The 23,518-nt window shown below is 47.0% G+C and overlaps 1 protein-coding gene across 4 annotated transcripts in view; it reads left to right on the forward strand.

Annotated features, from left to right (window-relative positions):
* RBPJL (recombination signal binding protein for immunoglobulin kappa J region like) overlaps positions 1–10,266 on the forward strand; it is a 39,625-nt gene extending 29,359 nt beyond the window's left edge. For 3 of the 4 annotated variants that reach the window (XM_075118797.1, XM_075118795.1, XM_075118794.1), the window contains 7 exons: positions 1,443–1,617; positions 2,648–2,785; positions 4,277–4,386; positions 5,661–5,801; positions 6,478–6,633; positions 7,086–7,189; positions 7,908–10,266. In XM_075118797.1, coding sequence (XP_074974898.1) covers positions 1,443–1,617; positions 2,648–2,785; positions 4,277–4,386; positions 5,661–5,801; positions 6,478–6,633; positions 7,086–7,189; positions 7,908–8,181 — 1,098 coding nt within the window. In that variant the 3' untranslated portion in view covers positions 8,182–10,266. Of the gene's footprint in view, positions 1–1,442; positions 1,618–2,647; positions 2,786–4,276; positions 4,387–5,660; positions 5,802–6,477; positions 6,634–6,910; positions 7,049–7,085; positions 7,190–7,907 lie in introns of all 4 variants that reach the window. The other variant, XM_075118796.1, reaches the window with a different exon arrangement.
* The last annotated feature ends 13,252 nt before the right edge of the window (positions 10,267–23,518 follow it).

The raw sequence follows: 23,518 nt of genomic DNA on the forward strand, positions 1-23,518 counted from the left end.
CCAAGGTAGAGCAGGAATTTTGTCACACAGCGTAGAATAGAGTGGAAGAATTACTTCTCGTGTCTTGCTTACAACACTTCTGTTTATACATCCCAGAATGATGTTCACTTTTTTTGGAACAGCATTACACTGTTGACTCATATTTAGCTTGTCGTTCACTATGACCCCCAGCTCCCTTTCCGCAGTACTCCTTATTATAGTACCCAGAGGCCCCAGCCAGGATCAGGGCCTCCTTGGACTGGGTGCATTGTAAACACATATGAAGATATAGTTCTTGCCCCAAAGAGCTTACAGTCTAAGGTCCCACCCTACTAACCTGGCCATGCTCATTTACATTGAGCCAAGCGGGACCAATTGTGTGTAAAGTTCAGCATGTGAGTAAGAGTTTTCAGGATCAGGGCCTATGCTAACCATCTCCGATAGGTGGGTAGATAGAAACAAACACACATGGAAAAGTTTCTGTCAGCTCTCAGTCTCTTCTCCCATGCAGGAATAGTTTCAAAAATAGCCACTTCCACTTTCCAGCACTTCTGCTTCAGTGGGACGTTTCATGAGGAAGTTGATTTCTGGATTTTCCTATGACATTTTGTGGACCCAAAATGTCTCACCATCAACATTTCAAGTAAAAGCAAAAAGTTCCAGGAAACAAAATTAGTTTGTAACAAAAGAGCGAAAATTTTCATGCAAAATTTGGCAGTGATTTTTTTTTCCTTTTTCACACATGCACTAGTTTTAAAGTTCTTTTGCCTAAAATACCTGACCAACTAATTAGGCAAAACTTGATATGGTAGAAGGGCTGATGGGGCCATGGTCCCAGCCTCTTGGGGCTCCTGGCTTCTTTTTATTTACTCTTCTATACAATCTAAACTAAAAGGCAAGTTCCTTTGACCTGTGTCTTTTGTTTGTTGTCTGGAAAGCACCATAAGCATCTTTACACAGACTGAAAGCATCTAGGGGCAGGGATTGTGTTTTTGGTCTGTCTTTGTACAGAGTTGGTGCACAATGGGGTCCTGGTCCCTGATTGAGGCTCCTAGTTCCTCCTGCAATACAAATAATAAACACTGCCATCATTGTGATAGTTAGGAGTTCCCCAGTCTCCATGGCCATTTGTCCCTTTAACCGTACCCTGCAATGCTTATCACTTTCTGCTCAGTCAAGTCTCCTGCCAGGGGACAACGGTATATGAGCAGAGGTGAGTTTATCAGGGGATTTTGCCTGAACTAAGCGACCATTAGCCAGTGCTGTTGGCCAGCCTCTCTCACTTTCACAGCAGATAAAGCCCCCCAGCTGCAAAGGAAATGAACAAGTGAGCAGGTATCTCTCTAGGTATCTAGGTAGGCAGATATCGGTATGTCCCCTCACTGGAGTTCTTCAGTGAAGATGCACCCAAAGACTCCAGACACGATCTCCAGCCTATGACAATAGCCCCTTGTTACTTACAGGAGTTCAGCTGTGCCAAAGCGCTCTACATCTCAGACACGGAGAAGAGGAAGCATTTCCGGCTGGTTCTGAAGCTCTTCTTCAGCAATGGGCAGGAGATTGGCACTTTCCATAGCAAGCTGATCAAAGTGATTTCCAAACCCTCGCAGAAGAAGCAGTCCCTGAAGAACACAGACTGTAAGTAGCAGGGGAGCCAGCCTCATCAATGGGAGCTGAGCGCTGAAGGGTTTTTAACAGCAATCTCTGGGATACTCTCTGTTCTCCGTTGCTTCAGTAGCATGCCCCATTTCAGCTGTCTGAGTAGCTAATACCTGAACAGGTTTTTCAGATGTTTTATCAGAATGGGGCACTGATATAAAGCAAACAAGAAACTATCACAGATGGCGGATTGAATACAAGCCAAGTCCTTACGCGTGACAGGCTTATGTGCTATAGGCTGCCTGATCCAAAGCCCGACGAAGTCAACAGAAGGAAGAATGGACCAGGGCATATTTATGTCCACTTTCTCAAAAATATATCCTACCATGCTGTGTAAAGATCTAATGCAGAACCTTTGTCAGGGTTTCTGTTCAAAGATCTCCATATACAGACAAAGGCATCACCCACCCTTTATAAAAGGCAATCTCAGCTGGTACTCAGATAAAGGGAAAGCCAGCCAGAAAGGGCTAGTGTTCATTATGCTGTGTACACCAGCCTAGCCCCAGCCCCAGTGTGACAGCACTGGGGAGTCAGAGAGGCAGAGAAGTGCTTTCAGCCAACATGCTGATATGGCAATGAGAACACATGGGAGCATTAGCTAATGACCTGTAGAGCAGGGGAAAGCAACCCCAGACTGCACAAGATAGGACTTAATAGGTCTTTTCAGTCACTGATTTTGAAGATATTATGAAGTGTTGGCAGCGCAGAAGAACAGTTACTTACCTCACAGTCACAGGTTCTTCGAGGTGTTTTGTCTGCCTGGATCCCACTCACGCACCTGCAGGTGTATGCACACCACCCGTGGGATCCACGTGGACAAAGACTATTAGAAGAACAAGATTTTGTAACATGATGGTTCACTGCATTCTTTATCCTGACTCTACGCAAAGCAATAACTGGCCTGGGCAGCTATCAAATGCTCAGCCATGCTCCGGTATTCGGGCAAGCTGATACTGATTACAGTGAGTTTCCATCAGTGCTAATGCTGGCATCTGTCTGTCTTTTGCAGTGTGCATCTCATCTGGGTCCAAGGTTTCCCTCTTTAACCGCCTCCGCTCCCAGACAGTCAGCACCCGTTATCTATCCGTAGAGGGTGGCACCTTCATCGCTAGCGCAAGGCAATGGGCAGCATTCACACTGCACCTGGGTGAGGACCTTACATGTTCCGCCAACTCCAGCAGTCCACACGGGGCCAAATTCACTGCTGGTACACCCCTGGTGAAGTCACATGAGCAGCGTCCATTAACAGCAGGGGTAGATTTGGCCACCCAAGCATAGCAATAGTGAAAGACAAACAGGGCAGTCAAATCCAATCTGACCGATGGTGCTTATTGATTCTAACGAGTCATAATCACAGGTCACCAGAAGTATCTTTCTCAAAAATGTCAGGAACCCCTGAGGCCAGCTTCCAGCAGGAGGCCTGTGTCTCTTTGCAGCACATTGCTCCTCCCTGCCTGCAGACAGAGCTCTGAGGGGGCTAGAAGGATGGTCCATTGATTAGATGGCTAGTCCAGGATTTCAGACACCTGGATTCAATTCTCTACTCCAGTTCTGGCTTCCTACATGATCTTCAGTAAGTCATTTAGGCCCAGATGCTCAGATGTCAATGGAAGTTAGAAGCCTACGTATGTTGAGGGTCTGGACCTCAGCCCCCATCGGTACTAGCCCTGCCCTGCCTCCCAGGGGTGTTGTGAGAATAGCTACATTAAAAAGCAGCACCCGTTCCGATACTACAAGGATGGGGCTATATAGGTCCCAAGAATAGATAGAAGATGGAACCTCTTTTGACCACATTGTTTTCTTTGATACCTGCTATCAGTACTCCCAGGCAGTGTGAAATTATCCTCCCTGTGAATGCCCCTCCTGTCCCCCATTCCCCCCAACCCTCAGTTCCTGGGGTCTCCAAGCTGCCTTAACTTCCCTTTGCCACCATGTCTGCCTCCTGGAGTCCCAGTGTGTTGCCCAGACTCAGTAACAATCCGATTCCCTTCTCCTGCGCTGGTATGTCATTCTCCAGGAAGGAGACAGCAGGGGAAAGGGCTGGGAGCAGTTTAAACTCATCCCTGACTCCCAACGCCCTTTCCTCACTAAGGGCCTGATCCAGTGACCTTTGAAGTCAGTGGAAAGACTTCCATTAACTGCAGTAGGTTTTGGATCAGGCCCTAAAAGCCTACTGGTCTTGAGCAAGGGCAGCTCAGGCTGTGCCTGTCCAAGGTCCACGTTGGCATGTGCCTGGAGCTTGATGGCCAGGCCCGCTTTGTATGAAATGTGAGGGATCTCGGCTGCCTCCCTCCCCGTTGTGAATCTGGAGGTGTCACCTGCAGAGATTACAGCTCCCATTGTGCCGGCCTGCCTACTCCAGTCACAGTGGAGAACTGCCTGCGGGGAGCACTGCCCTCTGCAGGCTGCATTTACCCTGCGTCTTCAAGATGCACAAATTGGAGTGAGCTTCATACTAAGAAAGGTACCAGTTGCCTGGAGAGTCTCCAGGGAGCCCCTTATCCATCCTGCTGCCAGGCTTCGTGATGAGAGAGAGTTTTCCTCTCCCTGGTCCTGCAGCTACAGCCAGAGAGGGAGCTGCTCCCTCCTTCTCGCTCCAGGTTGGTAACTCTCCATCTCTTTTCCTTTCCATGGGAAGCTGATGAGCACTGCATCCGGGGTGAGTTCCCACTGCGGGAAGGGTACATTCGCTACGGCTCTGTAGTCCAGCTCATCTGCACAGCCACCGGCATTACCCTGCCTCCCCTGGTAAGGCTCCCAGGAAACTCAGACACTGGATAGGATGGGGAATGCTTCCGGCTTCAGCTCCATGTAGGGTTGCCAGGCGTCCGGTTTTTGACCAGAACGCTGGTCGAACAGGGACCCTGGCAGCTCCGGTCAGCACAGCTGACCTGGCCACTAAAAGTCCAGTTGACCACAGTGCCAGCAGGGTGGGCAGGCTCCATGGCTGCCTCTGCGCAGCTCCCGGGAAGCAGCCAGCATGTCCCTCCGGCTCCTAGGCTGGCTCCGCAGCTCCCATTGGAGCTAATGGGAGCTGCGGGGGTGGTACCTACAGGTGGGGGCAGCACACGGAGCCCCCTGACCACCCACCCCCCCGCTGCCGCCCTGGAGCTGGAGGGGCATGTCATTGCTTCCTGGGAGCCACCAGAGGTCAGCGCCACCTGGAGCCTGTACTCCAAACCCCCTCCTGTGCCCCAAGCCCCTGCTCCAGCTTGGAACCCCCTCCCACACCCAAACTTCCTCCCAGAGTCCGTACCCCACAGCCCCTCCCGCACCCCTACCCCAGTCCTGAGCCCCCTCCTGTACTCTGCACCCCTTGGCCCCAGCCTGGAGCCAGCTCCTGCACCCCAAACCCCTCATCCCTGCCCCCACCCCAGAGCCCGCACCCCCAGCTGGAGTCCTCACACCCTCCCGCACCCAACCCCGTGCCCCAACCTGGTGAAGATGAGCGAGTGAGTGAGGGTGGGGGAGAGCAAGCAACAGAGGGAGGGGGGATGAAGTGAACAGGGGGCGGGGCCTTGGAGAAGGGGCGGGGCAAGGGTGTTCAGTTTCCTGCAATTAGCAAATTGGCAACCCTGGCTCCATGCCTCAACTTTGCTCAGCCAGCAGCTGGCAGCAGTGGCATAACACGGAGCAGGTTGCAGCCATCCTGACCTTTATTAACAAAGTGTGGCCTGTGGAGACAACAGATCCCAGCATGCAATATGGCCTGGTGCCTCAGGTCATGAGGATGGAGCACTGCCTGCTGGGAAATGATCCAGCTCTGCAAGCCGTGCGGGTGTAGCAAATGGGAGGGCAGTGGCAGGAGACAGGCTAGAATGATGGGGGCTGATTTTGTTCCATGTCAGACAATAGGGGAGGGAGCAGGGAATTCCCACAACCAGCCCCAGAGGAGGTTTGGGGCTGAGAAAATCTTTGAAGGATAAAAATGCTGAACTTTCTGGAGGTGACGGTTCACTGAGCAGCCACTGAGCTGCTCCCCTTCGCAGCCGGTCAGCCCGCCTGTGTGTCCCTCCCCACAGATCATTCGGAAAGTCACCAAGCAGTACGCCATGCTGGATGTGGATGAGCCCATCTCCCAGCTCCACAAGTGCGCTTTCCAGTTCCAGGGCAGCAACCGGATGTACCTGTGTCTCTCAACTGAGAAAGTGATCCAGTTCCAGGTAATGCAGCACGAACTGGGAAACTGTCCAGCTGCTAGCGAGAGCAAACTCCCTCCAGCTCCTCCCTCCTGTTACTTGCTGTTGAGTCCATCACTTGGGGGGTCCTTACCTTAAAGCCCACCTCCGTGCAATCCCCAAATAAAATTCAGTCCTTTATGCGATGTGAGAACAGGGAGAGAACCCATGCATGGAGACCCCTCCAATCTGATCTGCCTATGCTGGGCCTTGCTCTAATTTTACCTGTCACCCCACAGCAACACAGACCTCTCTTCCTATCCACTTGGCCCTGCCTCTTTGGCCACCTCCCACAGCATCACATAGCCAAGCTTCCATGTGATTTTGTTATGCCAGAAGCATTTCAGGGTGAAGTCACTGATCTTGACCTCTTCTTCGGGTCAGCACAGAGTTCATCTCCCTATCCCTGAACACAGAGCCACGGCGGCTGGCTAATAATAACAATAGCAATGTGGTGGTCCAGCACCTTCCATTCAGGGCTCTCAGACCCCTTTACAAAGATCGAGAGATATTATTAATCCCCTTTGATGCTGAGACAGCAGCACAGAAAGGTGGAGCAGACCATGGCAGAGTCAGGAATAGAACCCAGGAGTCCTGGGTCTCAGTCCCTGGCTCTCACCACCGTGGCGCATGGCCTCCATGACAGTAAAATTCCACACAGGCATCTCCGTGCCCAAAGGAAGCGAACCGTGAGCTGCTGAACGATGGCTCCTGCTGGACAATAATTGGAACGGAGACTGTGGAGTACACGTTCAGTGACCGCCTGGCCTGCATTCAGGATCCCGTGAGCCCAGTCCCACTTATAACCATGCTGGAGGTATGGAGGGCTTTCCATCTTGTCATCCTGTGCGCAGCTTTTATTAACCTAGCTTAGCGAAGCTAAGGCTGCAAATCCTGTCTCCTAGCTCTGCATGTGCCTCTGAATCACCTCCCCCGCACCCCCAGGCCTCTTGCCACACTCTGCCCTCTGTGCAAATGAAGGGGCAGACTTTTCACAGATGATTTGAGGAATCGATAAGTTTTGATCTTTTCCCTTCTGCTCAATAACTGGTTCTATTGTCTCCTCAACTCCCTCTGCTTGTGCCCACCCACAGCTCAGGGCCCAGCTCTCCTCCCCTGGGGTAGGGCAGTGTGCACTGCCCACTCTTCTGCAGGGAGGACAGCAAGCTCTCCAGCTTGGAACGTCGCCGCCTGCAGAAACTTATTGGGGCAGCAGTACATCATGGTGCAAGGTATATAACCCCCTCTCCTGTGCTCTGGTTGTGACAGCTGACTGGCGGCGGGGACGTAGCGATGCTGGAGGTGCAGGGCGAGTATTTCCATGCAAATCTGAAGGTCTGGTTTGGAGATGTGGAAGCTGAGACTATGTACAGGTAAAGCAGTGAACCAGTCTGGTGAGCTGATGTTTAGACACAGGCGGAGGTGATGGTGGTGGTGTGTGGCATAAATGGCACCATCCCTAAAGGCTACATCTGGCAGGCTTTTTTTGTCATTATTATGGTCCCAAAGAGCTTTGCTCTACGTAGGAGTTTTGTGCTGGGTTTCCCACAAGACAAAGTAAGACGTGTCTGGAAATAACACACACGTACACAAGCATCGTAATTAGAGATGGAAAAGGCTTCCTAGGGCATCTGATCCATGCCTGCGCCAGCTCGGGATTGCGCTTGATGGACATTGACTAGTACGCCAGCATTTACAGCAAGGGATCTCTGGCTGGGAGAATGGGTCCTCCATGAGGCCACTTCAGGAGGTATGTGTCTGCTCCATCTGCAGCATGGGCATGAGGCAAAAATAAAAGAGCGTGAGAGTCTGGGCCCAAAGGGCCAAACCCTGGAACAGGAACCCCACCAGAACAGAGGGGAAAGGGAGAAAGTGACAAAAGAGAGAAGGAAGGAGACTGGACAAATGAGGAGCTGCCATTAATCCTAACACTAAATGCCTGCCACGAGGTGGCAAAATAGAATTTGCTCTATTCAAAGGCACTATGGGAGAAAGGCTGCATTAGGGTTGTGAGTAGGACAGGTCAGAGGCTCCTCTCTGGAAAGGCTACAGTAATATATGTGGTTTCTTTTTTTTGCGCTCTGTTCCCAGGACCCCCAAGTCCTTAGTGTGTGTGGTCCCTGATGTCTCGGCATTTGGCAGCGACTGGCGATGGCTGAGATACCCCATCACCGTCCCACTCTCGCTCATAAGGAACGATGGGCTGATCTACTCCAGCTCGTTCACATTTACTTACACCCCAGAGCAGAGCTTCCTCCCTGCCCTACAGGTCCTTCCAGAGCTGACACAGGACTCTGATTCCTTACTCAACAGCATCCATCAGGAATTCACTCGGACCAATTTTCACCTCTTCATGCAGAGCTAGCAAGCCTGGAATGGTGGAGGATCTTCATAGAAACAGGGCTTGGAACAAGGTCTGCCAGCATCCCTGAAACTGACATTAACACTGAGAGATTGGTACAAACATCCCTGTGGTCTGTAAGACGTGGGGTTAGCCCCCTCCCAAGTGCTCTATCTGTGCATAAAATACCCAGTCTATTCTTTTTAGATTTGTTGAGAATTGTTTCAAAAGGAAGCATCACCCCTTTGTGAAATTTATTAACAAATGAACAATAAATCCATGCATCAAGGAGCATTTAACTGGTTCAAATGATCTTTTTACTAGACGTTTTGCAGATGTCATGGTTTGGCTCTTTAGCTGGTGTCAAGTGGTGCCATTGATTTCATGGAGTCATAGACCTTAAGGCCAGCAAGTTCCATTGTGATCACCTAGTCTGACCTCAAAGAGCTTTTCACCCAGTAATTCCTGCATTGGGGCCACTGATTTCAGTGGAGCGATATTGATTTATGGCAGCTGAGAATCTGAGCCCAAATGTGCTTTTATTTGCGGCCCCTAATGGGGTTGTTTCTTTAAAAGAAAATTTTGGCTTTAAACAAAGAGAAACTTCAGTCAAAAGTAGCACAGTCTGAGCTTTCTGGGCCATTACTAGCCCTGTCATCTCACGCACACTGCAGTCTATGGCTCGGTAGCAAGTTGCTGAGTTAAAGTTGCCTTAAGAAGAATCCATGTTTCATGGAACTGGAGCTCTGAGTGCTACACACAAGTGGGCTTTAAAGTTCTATTTAGAGTCTTCAGATCACCACGCCATCAAAAGGCCGATAGTATATTTTGAAACATGCTGTTTTGGCAGTTCAGGCTGATTTAGAAATGACTTAATTGCCAAAGCCACACTGGCTTTTAACCTACACCTGAACCCTTGAAGGTATACCAGGAGGCCTGGAAGAAACAGGCTGCTGCCAAGCGAACTTCAGAATCCTGGGCGGGCTTTGCAACAGACGGCTCTTTCTTTCTAATTGCGTCGCTGCTCCTGGAGGATCCGTCTGTTTACGCCTGTGTCTTGTGGGCATGTGCAGGCTTGTGGCTGGTGTGTTTAGGATTATGCTGCTCAGGTTACTTTATTTCCAGTGGTTTGGGAGATGGATTTTCATGTTTCTCAAGGTCCATGTTCCATGCCTGTCTAAGGGGCAGCTCATTGTTTTCAAGACACTGGACCAAATCCTGCTCTTGTCCAGACCTGCATAACCCCTGCTAACTCCATGGGAGCCCCAGCCCCGCTCCAGGCTTTGGTTCGGTCCTCTGTAGCTCATCCTTGCCTCACGCAGCAAACGTACCGCAAACAGAGCTCATCCAGGCACCATGCAGCAAACACACAGGAGCCTTTGCCCTTTTTATATACGCTATAGTCATATTCACTGAAAGACTTGCTTGGCCTGGCACAGTTTTTGCCCCACCTCTGGGCAGGTCTGTGATCATGGCATCCATGCAGTGTGCCATGGGGTGAGAGAACCCCAAATCCAGCTGCTCTGCACCCCTCTGCTGGAACTGGCTCAAACTAACCTGCTGGGGCAGAGGGATGAGGCAAGCTCTTTGTCCCATCCCCATCACTATCCCCAGTACATCTGTCATAAATATAAAGGGAAGGGTAAACCCCTTTGAAATCCCTCCTGGCCAGGGGAAAGCTCCTCTCACCTGTAAAGGGTTAAGAAGCTAAAGGTAACCTTGCTGGCACCTGACCAAAATGACCCATGAGGAGACAAGATGCTTTCAAAAGCTGGGAGGAGGGAGAGAAACAAAGGGTCTGTGTGTCTGTCTATATGCTGGTTTCTGCCGGGGATAGACCAGGAATGGAGTCTTAGAACTTTTAGTAAGTAATCTAGCTAAGTATGTGTTAGATTATGATTTCTTTAAATGGCTGAGAAAAGAATTGTGCTGAATAGAATAACTATTTCTGTCTGTGTATCTTTTTTGTAACTTAAGGTTTTGCCTAGAGGGGTTCTCTGTGTTTTGAATCTAATTACCCTGTAAGGTATCTACCATCCTGATTTTACAGGGGGGATTTCTTTATTTCTATTTACTTCTATTTCTATTAAAAGTCTTCTTGTAAGAAAACTGAATGCTTTTTCATTGTTCTCAGATCCAAGGGTTTGGGTCTGTGGTCACCTATGCAAATTGGTGAGGCTTTTTATCCAACATTTCCCAGGAAAGGGGGGGTGCAAGTGTTGGGAGGATTGTTCATTGTTCTTAAGATCCAAGGGTCTGGGTCTGTAGTCACCTAGGCAAATTGGTGAGGCTTTTTACCAAACCTTGTCCAGAAAGTGGGGTGCAAGGTTTTAGGGAAGTATTTTGGGGGGAAAGACGTGTCCAAACAGCTCTTCCCCAGTAACTAGTATTTGTTTGGTGGTGGTAGCGGCCAATCCAAGGACAAAGGGTGGAATATTTTGTACCTTGGGGAAGTTTTGACCTAAGCTGGTAAAGAGAAGCTTAGGAGGTTTTTCATGCAGGTCCCCACATCTGTACCCTAGCGTTCAGAGTGGGGGAGGAACCTTGACAACATCTCATTCTCCCACCTCCTCCTGTGCCTAGAAATGGCTCTGATGAGACAACAAGCATGGGAGAGGTTGGATCAGCAGCAAGAATCATTTAGGGCCAGCTTTTTAAATGCATTTAGGTGTCTAAAGAGGGAGGTAGGCACCTAATGGGAGTCCCATTGAAATCAATGGGAGTTCGATGCTTCAGTGCTCTTGAAAATCCTACTAGGTGCCTACCTGCATCTTTAGGTGCCTAAATTCCTTCAAAAATCTGTCCCTTAGGGGCTTCAGGACTAGTGTTGCCTAGAGGTCAGAGCAAGGGCTGAGAGGCAGGATAGCTGGGTTCTATTCACAGCTCATTGCATGACCATGGGCAAGTTGCAACCTCTCTGGGCCTCAGTTTCCCCACTGGTAAAAAGGGGTTAGTCATGGAACTGTAGAAATGTAGGGCTGGGAGGGACATTCAGGGGACAAGTCCAGCCCCCTGCACGGAGGCAGGACCAAGTAAACCTAGACGATCCCTGATAGGTGTTGGTTCATCCTGTTCTTAAAAACCTCCAGGGATGGGGATTCCACAACCTCCCTTGGAAGCCTGTTCCAGAGCTTAACTGCCCTTAGAGTTAGAAAGTTTTTCTGAATATCCCACCTAAATCTCCTGAGCTACAGATTCAGCCCCTTACTTCTTGTCCTTTATTCTCTGGACGTGGAGAAGAATTGATCACCATCCTCTTTATAACAACCCTTAACGTATTTGAAGACTTTTGTCACACACACCCCCCCCGCCAAGTCTTCTTTTCTCAAGACTAAACATGCCCAGTTTTTTTAAACTTTCCTCATAGGTCGGGTTTTCTAAATGTTTTATCATTTTTATTGCTCTTCTCTGAACCCTCTCTCCAGTTTGTCCACATCTTACCTGAAGTGTGGTGCCCAGAACTGGACACAGTGCTCCAGCTGAGGCCTCATCAGAGCCTAACAATTACCTCCCGTGTCTGACATACGACGCTCCTGTTAACACATCCCAGATTGATATTTGCCTTTTTCACAACTGCATCAGAGAGTTGACTCATATTCAATTTGTGATCCACTCTAACCCGCAGATGCTTTTCAGGAGCAGTAGTACAGTATGGCCGGTTATTCCCCATTTTGTAGTTGTGCATTTGATTTTTATTACCTACGTGTAGTACTTTGCACTTGTTGTTATTGAATTTCATCTTGTTGATTTCAGACCAATTCTCTAATTTGTCAAGGTTGATATGAATTCCAATCCTGTCCTCTAAAGTGCTACTTAGTGTCATCTGCAACATTTATAAACAAACATACTCTCCACTCCATTATCCAAGTCATTAATGAAAATATTGAACAGCATTGGACCCAGGATTGATCCCTGCAGGACCCCACTAAATATCTCCTCTGATGAATCATTGAAAACTACTCTTTGAATACAGTCTTTCAACTTGTTGTGTACCCACCCTATAATAATTTAATCTAGACCATATTTCCCTAGTTTGCTTGTGAGAATGTCATGTGGGACTTTGTCAAAAGCCTTGCTAAAATCAAGTTATACCAACATCTGCTGCTTCCATTCTCTCTACACACACACACACACTAGGCCAGTGACCCTGTCAAAGAAGGAAGTTAAATTGGTTTGATATAATTTGTTCTTGAGAAATCCATGCTAGCTATTCCTTAAAATCCTATTATCATCTAGGTGCTTACAAACTGATCACTGAATAATTTGTTCCTGTATCTTTCCAGGTTTGGAAGCTAGGCTGACTGATCTATAATTCCCCAGGTCCTCTTTGTTCCCATTTTTAAAATTAGCTTTTCTCCAGTCCTCTGGGACCCACATGAGTTCTCAAAGATAATTGCTAACGGTTCCGAGATTGTATCAGCCTGTTCCTTAAGTACCCAACAATGATTTTCATCAGGCCCTGCCAGCTTGAATACATTTACCTTATCTCAATATTCTTAAACCTGTTCTTTCCCTGTTTTGGCTTGCCTTCCTTCCTCCTTGTTATTAATATTAATTGTTTTGAGTATCTGGTCATCGTTAGCCTTTTTAGTGAAGACTGAAGCAAAATAAGCACTAAACACCTCTGCCTTCTTGATGTCATCAGTTATTAGCTCTCCTTCCCTACTGAGCCGAAGATGTAACTTTTCTTCATCTTTCTCTGGTTCCTAATGTATTTAAAAACCCTTTTCTTACTGCCTTTTATGTCCCCTGCTAGGTGTAACTCACTGTGTGCCTTAGCCTTTCTGCTTTTGTTCCGGAGAACTGGTAGATAAGGTCCACTGGGAAGAAAATCTAATGGATAAAGGAGTTCAGAAGAGCTGGCAGTTTCTTAAGGAGAGAATGTTAGAGGCACAACTGTCAGCTATCCCAATGATCTCTTCTTATTCTTCTTCACATCAGGCTAGTTTGCAGTTGTGACTTTAATAAGATGGGACCTTACCACCAGTTCTCTGCTTGTTTGAAGTTCATTGTCCTTATTCTGCAGCTCTCATTCCTTCCTTTCCTTAGAATCCTGAAATCAGTGATTCTGACTTGCCTACTGGCTCATGTGGAATTCATTACAGTTTGCAAAGCACCTGGAGAAGGGGGAAGGTGGCTAAGGAAGGGCAGAAGGCTATTAAACCCCCCACTTAGCGACATTGTTCTGCCTTTCCACCCCTGCTGGCCCCCCACCTCTAGTGTCCAGCAGAGGGATCAGCAGAGAGCAGCGTCTGTGGTCCCAGCCACGTGACTCATGGGCATGAGTCAAAAGCCTGCTCCCCATGGTATAGTTTCCTGTATTCCGCTCAGCTCGTCAGTTAATTCTAATTTTAGCACATAAAGAAAAAAAGAGCCATTCTGTTTTCAAGACGGCAACTCGCCATCGCTTCAACAGAGCTCTCTGTTGACTCAGGGGCAGATATATTGCACAGTGGAACTCCAGGCAGCTCTGGCAGCTTCACGGTCCCCGGGGCATTAGGCATGAATGGCACAATGTGTAGCCCTAGATCATTCCAGCAAGAGTGGTGAGAAGAAAAATACATTTGATTGGCTCTGCTGGCTCCAGTCGCAGGCAGGTGAGGCCAACAGCCGTGCTGAACGGACTTGGGGTCGAATCTATTTCTACTTTATGGAGACCAGGTCTGCGCTGGCAACGCTGCAGGAATTGATTTTTACAGGCAGGGCAGAGCAATGCACAGAGGCTAAAAATACATCCCAGGGCTAGCTGCCGAAGGAAATACATATAACCTGTGTTTTTAATGCAATAATACAGGGGCAGATCCTCAACTGGTGTAGCTTGCATAGCACCAATGTGTGAATGGTGTGAATTGCCCTTCCTTAGCACCCTCTAATGGTGCTACAACCATTTATACCAGCTGAGAATCTTTTCCGCAGTGTCTGCACCCGGTGGCATGGCATGGGCATCCACAAACGATATGGGAAAGGTTTTTGGAGAGAGAGGCAGTAGCAGCAAAGTTTCCCAGGATTTCAGGGAGTACCGAGTTAAAAGAGAAGTTTCAGAGATAAACTCTAATGCCAAAGAGAGCTAAAGAAATATTTACGACATTTGAAAATATATATATATATATATTCCAATAATAAACGATGTTACAGGAACATTAAAGATTGCACAATTCAGCAGAGAGAAGCCAGGAAATGCCAACATTAAGGTTTCCTGTTCAATCTAACTGTACCTTGTCCACTTGCGTTACAGAACACTCCTTAATTCCATGATCACATATTAGCTCTCAAATACAGTGTAGCATAGGGTTTTTTTCTATCACGTTAACCCGGGTGTCCCTAAGTTGCTGACTACCAGATGCTGGGACTGGGCAAAAGTGAGTGGATCACTCTAGCTAACTGCCCTGTTCTGTTCATTCTCTCTGAAGCATCTGGCACTGGTCGCTGTCTGAAGACAGGATACTGGGCTAGATGGACCATTGGTTTGACTCAGTAGGGCCATTCGTATATTCTTATGTTAGCCTTGCTTGTGCTGCACCAAACAGTACATGATAAGCCAGACAAAGTAACTCTCTGGAATTCTTATGAAAAATATACTTTAAACCTTATTAGCTATGGAGCAGTGTGGCATAGTGCATAGAGCACTAGATTGGGTAGTCAGGGGACCTAGATCCTATTCCCAGCTCTGCCCCAACTTTGTGGGTGATCATGGGCAAGTCACGTCATTGCTCCCTGCCTCAGTTTCCCCATCTGTAAAATGGGGGTAATGAAACTCCTTTGTAAAGTGCTTTGAGATCTAGTGATGAAAAGACCTAGGTATTGCACAACATACCCCAGAGTAAGTAGACAACAGAGTAATAGTGAAACCTTCCTGGCAGCCCTACTCTTGGCCTCCTAACTGCACAGATACGTTAACTGCAGGTTTGTTTCTGGTTGAAAATAAAATATGTAGTACATGGATGCTGACAAAATTATTCCAATACAGACCTAGAGAGAATTTGATGAAGATGTACTGGGTTACTCTGTCACTGAAATTAGCATAAATAGAAAAGAATGACAAAAATAAATGCTACAAATCTTCTTTTCAGGTAATTGGGGAAATTGGTGTGATATTCCATTGCATTGTTTTAGAAATAGTAAGTGCTTTTCCTCATTAAGGGCTACATTATGACAGCCATGCAGAAGGAGGCAGAGAGTTTAGCATTTCCTAACTTTCGAGTGTTTAACTATGTAACTTTAACTTTCTGTTAACATCGTTTGCGTGTGCAGTTTCCTAGTTTCTTTTCTTCTTCTTCTTTTTTAAAGAAGAAAACAGATGGAAACAAAATGATAACACAAAGGAGCTTAGTTCTCCAGGATTTCCAGGCTCCGCTGGCATTGCAAAATAATTGGAACTAGCTTGTGGAGATTCCAGAGTAATAATAATACCTAGCATTTATACAGCACGTTTTATCAGAAGACAAAACTATGTATAAAGGAATGGCAGGATCGTTACCTATATTTTACAGATAGGGAAACTGAGGCACAAAGCAGTGAAATGACTTGCCCACAGTCACAAAGCAACTTAATAGTAGAACCAGGGATAAATCCTTAGGTCTCCTGAATCCTAATCCAGTGCTCCAGCTACTAGACCGCACCAGAACTACTTGCCTAGCCACCAGCAGAGCATCGTGGAGCCAGAACACCCCTCTCACCCAAAGAAAGGTTCCTTCCAGGGCAGAGCTCAGGCCCATTGGCAGGGACAAGCAGGCACCTTAGCCTGCACTTCCAATGGTGGGACAGCCTGGTGGAAGAGCCTTGGTCAGTATCATAGAAAACTATACTTTTCTGTAGATTTTTTGGAACCATCCTATAGACTTTAAGAGATAATAATACCCTTGCTGAGGAATTGTACAGGATGATTTAGACCAGTGATACTCAGACTGAAGCTGGGGAGCTGCAAGTGGCTCTTTAATGTGTCTCCTGCGGCTCTTTGCAGCACATGATATTAAGACACTGTGTGATTTAATTATTAACCAATCTAAGTTATTAACCAATTGGGATGCTTTTACTGTGTTATTAACCAATTAATCAGTCTCCAACACACGAAAGAGTGCCTTTGAACTGCTGTCTCCAGCATAGAGCCCAACTTCACAGCGCTGGTTTTATAAGAGTGCCACAGTGACAGCCACACAGGTAAGGATCATCATTTGAAGTTTGGATAACACATGATTCTGAATAAGCATTAAGAGTTCTGTCACTACAATTGTGGTTGATAAAATAATAATACTTATTATTCAAATACTAAGTATTTCCCCTGCCATACTGTTTAAATATGAATAGTACTAGAGTAAATGAAACAATAAATTCACACGACTGTGGCTCTTTTGGGTAATGTTGATTGCTAATTTGGCTCCTGAACCACTGAGGTCTGAGTATCACTGATGTAGAGAGAAAACGTCTGTAGAAAGAGAATGGGATTCCCCTTAATTTCTCTAGGTGTTTAATGTAACTGAGGTAGAACCCGGTTACATTTCCAGAACCCTATTGCTGTAATCCCCTATAAATTATGTAGGGCTTTTCCATATGGGCACTGGACCTATTCTTCAGGGGATATCAGCACCAGATTCTCAGCTGGTGTAAACCAGCGGAGCTTTACTGATATTAGAGTTGTATTTATACCCACTTGAAGGGTGCTTTACAGAGCACCAGAGTGGTGAAAAGGGGCCTTAGTGTAAACAGGCATCAGGCCCAAGACAACCCCTTAAATCGATGACCATGTGACAAAGTCCCTGCTTTAAGGATTCTTCCTGTAATCCCCTCCTGAAACTATTTCCTACCCAGATCTGCTATGAGAAGAGCTGGAATTGCATGAAAGGACGGGAGATTCTTTTAAGTTGATGTCTTAATTCTCTGGTTCTATCAGTGGGAGAGATGGAATAAACAATCTGCTGGAGCCACTTCCCCCTTCCCTTTGAAGCTTCCCTACAGAATGGGGTGCCATTCAGATTTTGTGAATGGAAAGAGCCCGCCACTATATTTAGCAGTATTTTGTGTTCTGTGGGGAAGAAGTGACACTTTTTACTAGACATCAAGGGGTTTGAACAATAGAGAGTTTTGTTTAGTTTTGTTTACTGCAAAGCACTTCGCTGGAGCCGTCAGAAAAGCGGCACATTCTTAAACCCCAATGGATTAAGCAAACAGCTGCAGTAATTTGAATCACATGGCAAAATGGAAAACTCAGCAGCTCCTTTGGGTTGGAAGGAACCTAGAGTGGGTTGCCTAGCCTGTCCTTCTGCATCGAGGCAGGATCGATTTCATCCTCCCTTAAACCAGCCAACAGCCTGGGTGCGTTTTTGCCCTCTGCCTTTCCCACCAAGCCCTGCAAGCCATTTGTAAACAGAAGTCCACCACTCTTAAAGGGGCGGCTCCTTCCCTGCCACTGGGGGGACTGTGTGTTCGGCCTCTCAGCGGAGGCGCTGGCAAGGCCCTGTACACTGTTTATTAGCATACTCGCTGATGAACACAGACGGGTTCTGATGGATGCCTGCCCTCGAGTCATAAAGTCTCACTCCCAAACTGTAAATCAGCAGCCCCCAGTTTCCTGCTGGAATGTAACATAAAGCTGCAAGTGTTAGGCAGCATGAGCACAGAGTGTGCCCATCTGGCTTCCCTAGTTCTCAGCCCACCTCTCTGCAGCTCTCAGGACTCCTGCCTCTGAAGCTGAAGCCAGCACTGTACGTTCTGCAGCGCTGGAGGGCTAATCCCATGGCAGGCGTTGAAAGCTCAAAGCAAACTCCTCCTCTCAGGCCTGCACTTCAGATGCCCATGGCCTGTCTTGCACATGCTGCCCCCAGTATTGCCAGCCCCCCACATTCATAAAGAATCACACCTCATTCTTCAAAAATCATGGGATCAGCTTAATAATCATGAGGAATTTTTTAAAACTAAGAAACCTGCTGGGGCTCCTGGTATTCATCTTGGTGTGCCTGAGCCACTGTGTCACACCCAGGATGTATTTTTTAAGCTTTTGTCCACAACAGCGAAGGCTAAAAACTCAGTTTTATTAAAAATAAAAGCTGAGAGTCTCACCTAATCACGTGACTCCATGAGCTGGAGCTTCAAAATAATCAGCTACCACGAGACTTGTGATAAAATCATGAGAGTCAGCAAATGCTGCCACCTGGCTGTCCCAGTGATGAGGATTTTACACAAAGGAAAATGGCCAGGCTGTTAGGCCATCACTAAGGCAACACTGGCCATCTGGGGGAGCTGAGTTTGTCCTAACAACCTGGACAGGTAGCACCAGGACTTCCCCACACACCTTGCTTCCTCCTGATGAGCCAGGAATGGTGTTGATGGGCAAAAGAAAATAAGAACATAAGAATGGCCATACTGGGTCAGACCAAAGGTCCATCCAGCCCAGTATCCTGTCTGCTGACAGTGGCCAATGGCAGATGCTCCAGAGGGAGTGAACCTAACAGGTAATGATCTAGTGATCTCTCTCCTGCCATCCATCTCCACCCTCTGACAAACAGAGGCTAGGGACACCATTCCTTACCCATCCTGGCCAATAGCCATTAATGGACTTAACCTCCATGAATTTATCCAGTTCTCTTTTAAACGCTGTTATAGTCCTAGCCTTCACAACCTCCTCAGGCAAGGAGTTCCACAGGTTGACTGTGTGCTGAGTGAAGAACTTCCTTTTATTTGTTTTAAACCTGCTGCCCATTCATTTCATTTGGTGGCCCCTAGTTCCTATGTTATGGGAACAAGTAAATAACTTTTCCTGGCCATTATCTTTGAAAACTCGTGGCGAACGGGGGAAGTCCCGGATGACTGGAAAAAGGCTAATGTAGTGCCAATCTTTAAAAAAGGGAAGAAGGAGGATCCTGGGAACTACAGGCCAGTCAGCCTCACCTCAGTCCCTGGAAAAATCATGGAGCAGGTCCTCAAAGAATCAATCCTGAAGCACTTGCATGAGAGGAAAGTGATCAGGAACAGCCAGCATGGATTCACCAAGGGAAGGTCATGCCTGACTAATCTAATCGCCTTTTATGATGAGATTACTGGTTCTGTGGATGAAGGGAAAGCAGTGGATGTATTGTTTCTTGACTTTAGCAAAGCTTTTGACATGGTCTCCCACAGTATTCTTGTCAGCAAGTTAAGGAAGTATGGGCTGGATGAATGCACTATAAGGTGGGTAGAAAGCTGGCTAGATTGTCGGGCTCAACGGGTAGTGATCAATGGCTCCATGTCTAGTTGGCAGTCGGTGTCAAGTGGAGTGCCCCAGGGGTCGGTCCTGGGGCTGGTTTTGTTCAATATCTTCATAAATGATCTGGAAGATGGTGTAGATTGCACTCTCAGCAAATTTGTGGATGATACTAAACTGGGAGGAGTGTAGATACGCTGGAGGGGAGGGATAGGATACAGAAGGACCTTGACAAATTGGAGGATTGGGCCAAAAGAAATCTGATGAGGTTCAATAAGGATAAGTGCAGGGTCCTGCACTTAGGACGGAAGAATCCAATGCACCGCTACAGACTAGGGGCCGAATGGCTAGGCAGCAGTTCTGCGGAAAAGGACCTAGGGGTGACAGTGGATGAGAAGCTGGATATGAGTCAGCAGTGTGCCCTTGTTGCCAAGAAGGCCAATGGCATTTTGGGATGTATAAGTAGGGGCATAGCGAGCAGATCGAGGGACGTGATCATTCCCCTCTATTCAACATTGGTGAGGCCTCATCTGGAGTACTGTGTCCAGTTTTGGGCCCCACACTACAAGAAGGATGTGGATAAATTGGAGAGAGTCCAGCGAAGGGCAACAAAAATGATTAGCGGTCTAGAACACATGACTTATGAGGAGAGGCTGAGGGAGCTGGGATTGTTTAGTCTGCAGAAGAGAAGAATGAGGGGGGATTTGATAGCTGCTTTCAACTACCTGAAAGGGGGTTCCAAAGAGGATGGCTCTAGACTGTTCTCAATGGTATCAGATGACAAAACGAGGAGTAATGGTCTCAAGTTGCAGTGGGGGAGGTTTAGATTGGATGTTAGGAAAAACTTTTTCACTAAGAGGGTGGTGAAACACTGGAATGCGTTACCTAGGGAGGTGGTAGAATCTCCTTCCTTAGAGGTTTTTAAGGTCAGGCTTGACAAAGCCCTGGCTGGGATGATTTAACTGGGAATTGGTCCTGCTTCGAGCAGGGGGTTGGACTAGATGACCTTCTGGGGTCCCTTCCAACCCTGATATTCTATGATTCTATGATTCTATGATTCCTTATTCGCTTTCTCCACACCACTCATGATTTTATATACCGCTATCATATCCCCCCTTAGTCTCCTCTTTTCCAAGCTGAAAAGTCCTAGCCTCTTTAATCTCTCCTCATATGGGACCCATTCCAAACCCCTAATCATTTTAGTTGCCCTTCTCTGAACCTTTTCTAATGCCAGTATATCTTTTTTGAGATGAGGAGTCCATATCTGTACGCAGTATTCAAGATGTGGGCGTACCATGGATTTATATAAGGACAATAAGATATTCTCTGTCTTATTCTCTATCCCTTTTTTAATTATTCCAAACATCCTGTTTGTTTTTTTGACTGCCGCCACACAATGCGTGGATGTCTTTAGAGAACTATCCACGATGAGTCCAAGGTCTCTTTCCTGATTAGTTGTAGCTAAATTAGCCCCCATCATATTGTATGTATAATTGGGGTTATTTTTTCCAATGTGCATTAATTTACATTTATCCACATTAAATTTCATTTGCCATTTTATTGCCCAATCACTTAGTTTTGTGAGATCTTTCTGAAGTTCTTCACAGTCTGCTTTGGTCTTAACTATCTTGAGCAGTTTAGTATCATCTGCAAACTTTGCCACCTCACTGTTTACCCCTTTCTCCAGATCATTTATGAATAAGTTGAACAGGATTAGTCCTCGGACTGACCCTTGGGGAACACCACTAGTTACCCCTCTCCATTCTGAAAATTTACCATTTATTCCTACCCTTTGTTCCCTGTCTTTTAAGCTGTTCTCAATCCATGAAAGGTTCTTCCCTCTTATCCCATGACACTTAATTTACGTAAGAGCCTTTGGTGAGGGACAGCAGCATCTACCCTGGCTTGAGTAGTGCAAGTCCTGTCCACCCTGAACTTACAAATCTAGCAGCTGACAGTCACTAGACTTTTCCCCATTGTCTTTAGTGAAGTCTTGTTAAATCTCATTGTATGTCTGGGCAGTCAGTTCGCTGGGATCCCCAAGCCTCAACATCCCTTGGGCAAACGTAGACCAAAGAGAGCATTGGGTTTTCACATGGATTCTACGGGGTATCCTGCCCACAATCATCCAACTCAGGCCTAGTCTACATCTAAAACTTAGGTCAACCTAGCTATGAGAGACGTAGTTAAGCCAACCTCAGCCCTGCTATAGACATGGCTAGGACAATGGAAGAATTTTTCTGTTGAGCTAGGTACCACCTCTCAAGGGGGTGGATTTCTAAAAGCAATGGAAAAAAATCCTTCGGTGGCTGTAGCAAGAGTCCACAGCAGGTAACTGCAGTGCTTGTAGTGTAGACATAGCCTCAGCAAATCGGCTAATGTGCCTCACCTGCCTCTAAAAAGGAAGCCCTGAGGGTTTGAGGTAAAAGAATAAACAGGAGGAGGTGTGGGATGCTGGCAGCTGCTCTTCCCAGCAGTGCAGGTACCTGAGAGGCTTCCTGACCCTGGGGGATTCACATATCAGACACATTGTGACATTAGCACCAAACTCGGCCCAGGGAGCTCAATGCTTCTCGGTCACCTTTTATCTCCTTTTCTTATTTGGGGCCTGATTCTGCTCTGCCTTACACAGGCTGTAAATCAGGAGCGAGTCCATTGAAGCCAGTAGAGTTTACACTGGGGTAAGAGAGTGAAAATGACAGGTTTCAGAGTAACAGCTGTGTTAGTCTGTATTCGCAAAAAGAAAAGGAGTACTTGTGGCACCTTAGAGACTAACCAATTTACTTAAGCATAAGCTTTCGTGAGCTACAGCTCACTTCATCGGATGCATACTGTGGAAAGTGTAGAAGATCTTTTTATACACACAAAGCATGAAAAAATACCTCCCCCCACCCCACTCTCCTGCTGGTAATAGCTTATCTAAAGTGATCACTCTCCTTACAATGTGTATGATAATCCAGGGGGCACAAATCCAGGGTTTAACAAGAACATCGGGGGGGGGGTAGGAAAAAACAAGGGGAAATAGGTTACCTTGCATAATGACTTAGCCACTCCCAGTCTCTATTCAAGCGTAAGTTAATTGTATCCAGTTTGCAAATTCATTCCAATTCAGCAGTCTCTCCTTGGAGTCTGTTTTTGAAGTTTTTTTGTTGAAGAATTGCCACTTTTAGGTCTGTAATCGAGTGACCAGAGAGATTGAAGTGTTCTCCGACTGTTTTTTGAATGTTATAATTCTTGACGTCTGATTTGTGTCCATTTATTCTTTTACGTAGAGACTGTCCAGTTTGGCCAATGTACATGGCAGGGGGCATTGCTGGCATATGATGGCATATATCACATTGGTAGATGTGCAGGTGAATGAGCCTTTGATAGTGTGGCTGATGTGATTAGGCCCTATGATGGTGTCCCCTGAATAGATATGTGGACACAGTTGGCAACGGGCTTTGTTGCAAGGATAGGTTCCTGGGTTAGTGGTTCTGTTGTGTGGTGTGTGGTTGCTGGTGAGTATTTGCTTCAGATTGGGGGGGCTGTCTGTAAGCAAGGACTGGCCTGTCTCCCAAGATCTGTGAGAGTGATGGGTCATTCTTCAGGATAGGTTGTAGATCCTTGATGACGCATTGGAGAGGTTTTAGTTGGGGGCTGAAGGTGATGGCTAGTGGCATTCTGTTATTTTCTTTGTTGGGCCTGTCCTGTAGTAGGTAACTTCTGGCTCTGTCAATCTGTTTCTTCACTTCAGCAGGTGGGTACTATAGTTGTAAGAACGCTTGATAGAGATCTTGTAGGTGTTTGTCTCTGTCTGAGGGGTTGGAGCAAATGCGGTTGTATCGTAGAGCTTGGCTGTAGACAATGGATCGTGTGGTGTGGTCTGGATGAAAGCTGGAGGCATGTAGGTAGGCATAGTGATCAGTAGGTTTCTGGTATAGGGTGGTGTTTATGTGACCATTGCTTATTAGCACTGTAGTGTCCAGGAAGTGGATCTCTTGTGTGGACTGGTCCAGGCTGAGGTTGATGATGGGATGGAAATTGTTGAAATCATGGTGGAATTCCTAAAGGACTTCTTTTCCATGGGTCTAGATGATGAAGATGTCACCAATGTAGTGCAAGCAGAGTAGGGGCATTAGGGGACGAGAGCTGAGGAAGCATTGTTCTAAGTCAGCCATAAAAATGTTGGCATACTGTGGGGCCATG

This window comes from Caretta caretta, chromosome 13, assembly GCF_965140235.1.
Source record: "Caretta caretta isolate rCarCar2 chromosome 13, rCarCar1.hap1, whole genome shotgun sequence".
Classification (NCBI taxonomy): domain Eukaryota; kingdom Metazoa; phylum Chordata; order Testudines; family Cheloniidae; genus Caretta; species Caretta caretta.